The 7914-nt window shown below is 40.1% G+C and overlaps 1 protein-coding gene across 1 annotated transcript; it reads left to right on the top strand.

Moving 5' to 3' along the window:
• Window positions 1–2290: 2290 nt before the first annotated feature.
• On the top strand, window positions 2291–6588 carry LOC147467699 (uncharacterized). The gene has a single exon (XM_086530849.1). The coding sequence runs from the start codon at window positions 2971–2973 to the stop codon at window positions 6439–6441; it is 3471 nt and encodes a 1156-aa protein (XP_086386975.1). The 5' UTR covers window positions 2291–2970; the 3' UTR covers window positions 6442–6588.
• Window positions 6589–7914: the final 1326 nt, after the last annotated feature.

Genomic DNA, 7914 nt, shown 5'->3' with positions numbered 1-7914 from the left:
GGAGGGAGGGTGGTGGGTGGAGGGTGGAGGGGGAGGACAGGAGGGAGGACAGATGGAGGAGGGAGGGTTGGAGGGAGGAAAGAGGGAGGGGGAAGTAGGGTGGGGGACAGGAGGGAGGGGGAGGTAGGCTGGAGGGAGGAGGGTGGATGGAGGGAGGAGGGAGGGTGGTAGGGGGGGAAGGAGGGTGGAGAGGGAGGAAGGAGGAGAGAGGGTGGTAGGTGGAGAAGGGAGGAGGGAGGACAGGAAGGAGGAGGGAGGAGGGAGGGAGGACAGGAGGAAGAAAGGTAGAGGGAGAGAAGGAGGAGGAGGAGAGAGGGTAGAGGGAGAGAAGTAGAAGGAGGAGGGAGGGTAGAGGGAGAAGGAGGGAGGGTAGAGGGGGAGGAGAGAGGGTGGAGGGTGGAGGAGTGAGGGTGGAGGGGGATAAGGAGGGAGAGTGGAGGAGGAAGAGAAGGAAGGAGGGGGGTGATGGTGGTGGCTTATGTGAACGAGAAAGATAATGAGAAGGAAAATATGAAGATAATGACGATGGTGACTATAATAATGTTAATTATGACAATTATTTTAGTGATGTTCTTAAGGACGATAATAATGATAACGATGATAACAATGACGATAATAGTGATGATAAGGATAATTGAATTGAAAATGATAATGATAATGATAAAAACTATCATGAATATGAAAATTATGAAAATAATACAGTAATAACAATAACGACAAAAATATGAAGAAGAAGAGATAGAACGATAACAATACTGTAATGAGGAGAAAATACAGAAGAAGGAAAAGAGAAGAAAAAGAGAAAAAACAGAATGAGTACTAGGATAAAGATGGCAGAATAGGAAAAGGTAAAGAAGAAGGGAGATAAAGAGACAGAGACAAGGTCAGCAATGAATGGGATTCTCTTTATGGAAAAAGATAGTGAAAAAAATAGATTTGGGAGAGAGGGAGGCTGGACAGAGAAAGGGAGAGACAGATTAATGGATTTCTTTTCATCTTATTGTTATTCGTGTTCGTAGGAAGAGGGAAAAGGAGAACGAAGCTAAGATTAGGATTTTATCTGTTCATTTTTTTTTCTCTCTCTCTTGAAAATTGCATTAAAAAATATAATAATAAAATGAAAATGAAAATAAACATTCTTTTATGAAATTGATGTATGAAAAAAGTATTCAGTATACAGTAGGCTTTTTTTTTTCTTCTTTTTTTTGTCCTTCATTAAAGTCCATTGTAGATGCATAACAGTTACTTGTAGTTTTTGTTGTTGTTTTCCTTATAAAAAACATATCACATTAACATTTCTTAGAAAGAAAGTATTTTTCATTGAATAAAAAGTCAGAAATACCCACAAGGCTTCAAGGGTTATTAAAAACACGCCATTTATCATTGTCGATAAATGAATGAAAGTGAAACAATTAAAGTTTAACAGAAATAAAAACCATTTCTCTGCTAGACCGTTTTTGATCCAGTCGGATTATTTGTATATTTATAAACACCTTATCAAATACATTGTATTATCGATAAAACCAACCTCTCTGCATGACCTGCAAAGAGGACATTCCTTTATCATTTTAGCAATAAACTAAATTAACGGAAATATGTGTTTTATGTGATTTATGGCTTTAGGTAAACGAGGAATATTCAAGGGTTATCGTAAGATTATATAACGTCGAGGAAATATAGATTATAATATAATGTTATTACAGGGTATTTAGGTATTTAGGTTGCCTTTTGCGTGTGGTTATTCGTTACTCTCTTTCCACCTTCTACCTTTTCCTTCCTTCCATGTTCCCTCCAGTTCCCTCCATCACCCACTCCCTATACATTCTCTGCTCTCCTCTTCCTTCTTCATTTCAATTCTTCCCTCCTGTGAATAATTTCAATTACAACAAAGTATGTTTCATTTTTTTCTGTTATTAAATTGAAAATTTCTTCTACAGAGGAAAACTGTACGAATACATTCCAAAATTAAGGTTCGGGCGAGCTGTCTGAACCCTCAGGTCGATTCACTCGACTTTTCGACTCGTCCCGCTTACAGGTGGAAAAGGGGGCGTGGCGGCAGATCGCTCGTAAGCACCAGGGAAGACACACCTTACTGCAGCTGAGGGCCGAGTTACGGGGGCGTGGTGTCTTTTCATTCTTTCTGATTGGTATCAATATGGTGTAAGCGATTTACAATTGTTATTGTTTATTTTGGTTAGGTCTTTCAGCGTTGTTAGAAACTTCCTGCGTTGTTAGAAACTTCCAGCGTTGTTAGAAACGAACCGGCCTTGGTTCTCGGTGAATATTTTTATTTTCATTTATTTTTTTGTAGGAAATTTCAGCGTTGTTTAGGAGTATGCGGTTCGGTAGGGTTTCAGCGTTGTTAGATATCTTGTCGTAAATTTTAAGGTTCACCCCGTTTCAGGTGACAATAATTTGATAATTTAGTTAATTTATCTTGGAACTTATTTGAGAGAAAAGGGTTAAATTTTGGTGACGGTAATTCATGTTCATCCTTATTTATTTTATTTAACAATTATCCCTTAATTATTTTGATTGAAATAAACAAATATATATTGTTCACTGGTGTTTATCTCAAACCCTCAGAACTGAAGACATCCTTTGATTACTAAAAGAACCTAATTATTCACAAGTGGCGACCTTGCCAGGATGTCTGATTTCTGAGGTTTTTGGGGATTTATAAGTACAGGATACCCATCCTCGCTTGTCGTCCTTGGGGCCCGGAGACGAGTGCCACATTGTCCTTACGTAATGGGTGGAAGTGTGGGAGAGGCCCACCTTTATATTGAGTAATGCCCGTGGGACATGCTACTGATTCAGCATCCCTGTATCAGTAAGACCGTATAATCATATTCTAGGTGCAGGATTACACCTTCTAGAATTGTTGCTAGGTGCGGGTTACGGCCCTCTAGTATTCATCAGCTGTTCGCTGAAATTGTTATATTGCATATTAAATGTACATATTTAATTATGCCTGACTGTGATCTCTCTATCAATAATCTTAAAGAACAGGCTGAAGCCTTAGGTTTACAAGGCGATGATATACCTAAATATGTTCTTAACCAGCAAGCTATTGCAAGAGAGGAGCGAAATAGAGAAAGAGAATTAAGGTTGAAAGAGTTGGAAGCAGAAAGAGGAAAGGCCGAGGAAGAGAATATAAAGGCTAGGATAGAAGCAGAAAGAGAAAGAGGAAAGGCCGAGGAAGAGAATGAAAAGGCTAGGATAGAGGCAGAGAGAGAGAGAGTGAGATTAGCTCACGAATTAGAATTGGCTAGAATTACTGCTGGTAATCACATTAATAATTCTTTATCTCCCCTTAATTTAAGTGGTGCCGTAAGACCTAATTTGCCAGTATACCAAGAGGGCGAAGACTTTGCCTCTTACCTCATTCGTTTCGAACGTGTTGCCAGTCTTTTAGACATCAGTGAGGAAACTTATGCTGTGCGTTTAGGGAGTTTGCTCACCGGGAAAGCAGTGGATATATACACGTCTTTATCACCTGAAATAACTGCTGATTATAAACAGTTGAAAGAAGCCCTTCTTAATGGATTTTGTAAAACCCCTAATGGTTATCGGCAAGATTTTAGAGCTGCTAAAATAAAAGTTGGAGAAACTTATAAACAATTTTCTATTCATCTCGGCAGACTTTTTGATCAGTGGATAGATAGTAGCGGTCTCGAAAAATCTTACGAGTCACTTAGAAGCTTTATGTTACTGGATCAGTTTAAATCTTCCCTTTCTCCAGATATTCGAACTTACATTAAAGAACATAATGTACCTACTCTTGATCAGACAGTACAGCTAGCGGATAACTGGGCTGCTGCTCATAATGCTTACCCCAAGTCAAATGTAACTTCCGTCAAAAGTAAAAGAAGTGTCGAGAGTAAGCCCGCTAATCATTTTTCCGTCACGAGGGAAAATTTCAACAGCAACCAAATCAAATGTCACAGTTGTGGGGATTTTGGTCATTATAGGAATCGGTGTCCAAAGAATCCTTTAGCTTTTAAAAGTATCTCTACAGAGAAAAAGATTGAAAAGGTTAGTTTTTCCTTGTCTGATACGACTCCACGTAAATTTCTGGCTACTGGTACTGTGAATGGGCAGAGGGTTTCTACTATTCTACGAGACTCTGGCTGTTCATGTGTTATGGTTTCAGAGGAAGTATTGCCAAATATTGATACCAGTAACAGTAAATTAGTGAAAGTTAATGATTATCTAGGGAGAGTGAATTATTTCCCTCAGGTGCGCTGTTACATCGCATGCCCCTACTTTGTCGGATGGACTAATGCTTTAAGAGCACCTCTTAAATTTTGTAGTGTACTCATCGGCAATATCCCGGGAGTGCGTGATTCCTATTCTGATATTTCTGAAATGACTAATGATTCTTCCACTCATAACAATGATCAGGTACAGGCTGTACAGACAAGGTCATCCAAGAACAAAAGGATCCATCCTCTCGTTTTACCAAAGCTCGAGCCCCTAAGCATCACTCCGACGGAATTTGCAAAGTTGCAGAGTTCCTGTCCATCTTTGTCTTCAATCAGGGAGAAGGTCGAGTCGGGGGAAGTGCACAACACCCGTGATGGTATGACTTTTGAATTTGTTAAAATTGATGGGTTGCTTTATCGGAAATGCATAAATTCTAACTTTCAAGATAATGTTGGGAAAGTGTCTTTAGTGGTACCTTCCGACTGCAGAGCAATAGTAACGTCTGTAGCTCACGAGTCTCCTCTTGCCGGCCATTTTTCACATCGCAAGACCTTGAGAAGGATAACAGATCATTTTTATTGGCCAGGTATGGGATGTGATGTGCGGGATTTTTGTCGGTCTTGTGATAAATGTCAAAGAATGTCACACAAAGGGAGAGTGAAACCCGTTCCCCTTAAGCCAATGCCTATAATGACGGAGCCTTTTTCTCGTGTTGCCATAGATATAGTGGGTCCACTAAGTCCTCCCTCTGATGATGGTCACAAGTATATTTTAACCCTTATAGACTTTGCCACAGGCTTCCCTGAAGCAATTCCCTTGAGAGAGATCGACTCGGTATCTGTCGCGGAAGCGTTATTAGTAATATTTTCCAGGGTAGGTATCCCCAGAGAAATTCTTTCTGACAGAGGCACACAGTTCACTTCACAATTAATGGGTGAACTTCACAAATTGTTGGGTATCAAACCTCTGTTTACTACTCCATATCACCCCAGTGGAAATGGTAGGGTTGAAAGGTTTCATTGTACACTGAAAGCCTCGCTTCGAAAATTGTGTGTGGACAAACCAAGAGATTGGCACCGATATCTCATTCCTACTTTATTTGCCCTCAGAGAAATTCCGAGTGACAGAACAGGATTTTCTGCCTTCGAACTCCTGTATGGTCGTGCTGTTCGAGGTCCTCTAACAGTGTTGAGAGATCTGTGGGAGGACAAGAGTATCAAAGATGACGAGAGATCTTCCTTCCAGTATGTGATAGAGCTCAGGGATAAGCTTGAGGAGTGTGCGAAGATAGCAGCTCGTAATGCTGACATCAGCTCCACAAGGTATAGATCTTATTTTGATATTAAGTCCCAAGATCGTTCTTTTAATCCAGGTGACGAAGTGTTGGTACTCTTGCCGGATACTGCTAATAAACTTCTGATGACTTGGAGTGGTCCACATATCGTGATGGAGAGGAGGAATAAGGTCAACTATTTGATAAAGGAAAATGGACAGCCCAAACTTTATCATGCAAATCTTCTAAAAAGGTATCACAGACGAGCTAACGTTTCTCTGGCACAGGTAATAGACGAAGTCGAATATCCACATAGCTGTCCAGGTATGCTTGATGTTGCTCAGTCATGTGTGGTAGATGTAGAAAGTGATGAGTATCCTGTTACACCTGATGGTAGAGAAGATTCCTTACGATCTAATGACATTTCATGTGCGGAAATTAGTTCAGAACTATCACAAGATCAGCAGTGTGACATCCATAATCTGATAAAAGATTTTTCAGATGTGTTTTCGGAAACTCCAGGTTGTACATCTCTTATTGAGCATGACATCACCCTCAATACTACCGAGCGCCTGAAACCTAAGATATATCCTATACCCCTTCATCTGCAATCACCTTTTGAGGAAGAGGTAGATCAACTACATAAGCAAGGAATCATTAGGTTATCATCGTCTCCTCATTGTTCCCCCGTGGTAATGGTACGGAAATCCGATGGTACGTATCGAATGGCTATAGATTATAGAAGCCTTAACTCTGTCACAGTTTTTCATGCTGAACCCGCCTGTAAAATAGAAGATGATCTCCATAAGTTTAATGGTGCTGTATATTTCTCCGAGCTAGACTTGACAAAGGCTTATTATCAGATTCCACTCTCTGAAAGATCTAAGCCCCTGACAGCTTTTCCAACACACAAAGGTTTAATGGAGTTCTGCAGGCTACCATTCGGGCATCCGAACTAACTGCTCCATTATCCGATCTATTACGTAAGAACGTACGGGAACCTTTGCTGTGGACGAGTGAACTGGCTGAAAGGTTTGAGAAGTTGAAGTCGATATTGTGTCAGTTTCCTGTTCTCAAATTACCTGATTCTAATATACCCTTCATACTCCGAACAGACGCTTCTGATTGTGGACTTGGTGCTGTACTGCTCCAATACTTAGATGATTCTCCGTTCCCGGTGGCTTACGCAAGTAGAAAATTATTAGATCGTGAGAGAAAGTACTCTACGATTGAACGTGAGTGTCTGGCTATCCTATTTGGTGTTCAAAGATTTGAATATTACCTAAAAGGAAAAGAATTTATCCTAGAAGTAGATCACAAGCCACTAGTGTACATGAATACAGCGAAATCTTCTAATGATAGACTGGTAAGATGGGCCTTGTGTTTGCAGTCCTTCAGGTTCAGAATAGTTCATGTTGCAGGGACTGATAACGTAGGTGCTGATCTCTTGAGCAGATCAGGTAAATGACTTCTGATATTAATGGTATATAGCCTAGCTATATACTTGTTGGGGGAGTTGTGTGAATAATTTCAATTACAACAAAGTATGTTTCATTTTTTTCTGTTATTAAATTGAAAATTTCTTCTACAGAGGAAAACTGTACGAATACATTCCAAAATTAAGGTTCGGGCGAGCTGTCTGAACCCTCAGGTCGATTCACTCGACTTTTCGACTCGTCCCGCTTACAGGTGGAAAAGGGGGCGTGGCGGCAGATCGCTCGTAAGCACCAGGGAAGACACACCTTACTGCAGCTGAGGGCCGAGTTACGGGGGCGTGGTGTCTTTTCATTCTTTCTGATTGGTATCAATATGGTGTAAGCGATTTACAATTGTTATTGTTTATTTTGGTTAGGTCTTTCAGCGTTGTTAGAAACTTCCTGCGTTGTTAGAAACTTCCAGCGTTGTTAGAAACGAACCGGCCTTGGTTCTCGGTGAATATTTTTATTTTTATTTATTTTTTTGTAGGAAATTTCAGCGTTGTTTAGGAGTATGCGGTTCGGTAGGGTTTCAGCGTTGTTAGATATCTTGTCGTAAATTTTAAGGTTCACCTCATTTCAGGTGACAATAATTTGATAATTTAGTTAATTTATCTTGGAACTTATTTGAGAGAAAAGGGTTAAATTTTGGTGACGGTGATTCATGTTCATCCTTATTTATTTTATTTAACATTTATCACTTAATTATTTTGATTGAAATAAACAAATATATATTGTTCACTGGTGTTTATCTCAAACCCTCAGAACTGAAGACATCCTTTGATTACTAAAAGAACCTAATTATTCACACCTCCATCCTTCTCTTTATTCTTTCCTCCATTCTTACCTTTAGTCTTCCTTCCACCCCTCCCCTTATTATCCTATACTCCCTTTCTTAAATTTCTTTAATCTTCTCTACCCCCTCCCCCCCTCCCTCCACTTACCCGCTGCTCTCTA

The sequence above is a fragment of the Penaeus japonicus genome, unplaced genomic scaffold (genome assembly GCF_977035675.1).
Source record: "Penaeus japonicus unplaced genomic scaffold, GWHDUDI00000001_assembly GWHDUDI00000034, whole genome shotgun sequence".
Taxonomy (NCBI): Eukaryota; Metazoa; Arthropoda; class Malacostraca; order Decapoda; family Penaeidae; genus Penaeus; species Penaeus japonicus.
Note: the sequence above shows the minus strand (reverse complement) of the source record. Positions and strands in the feature narration are given on the sequence as shown.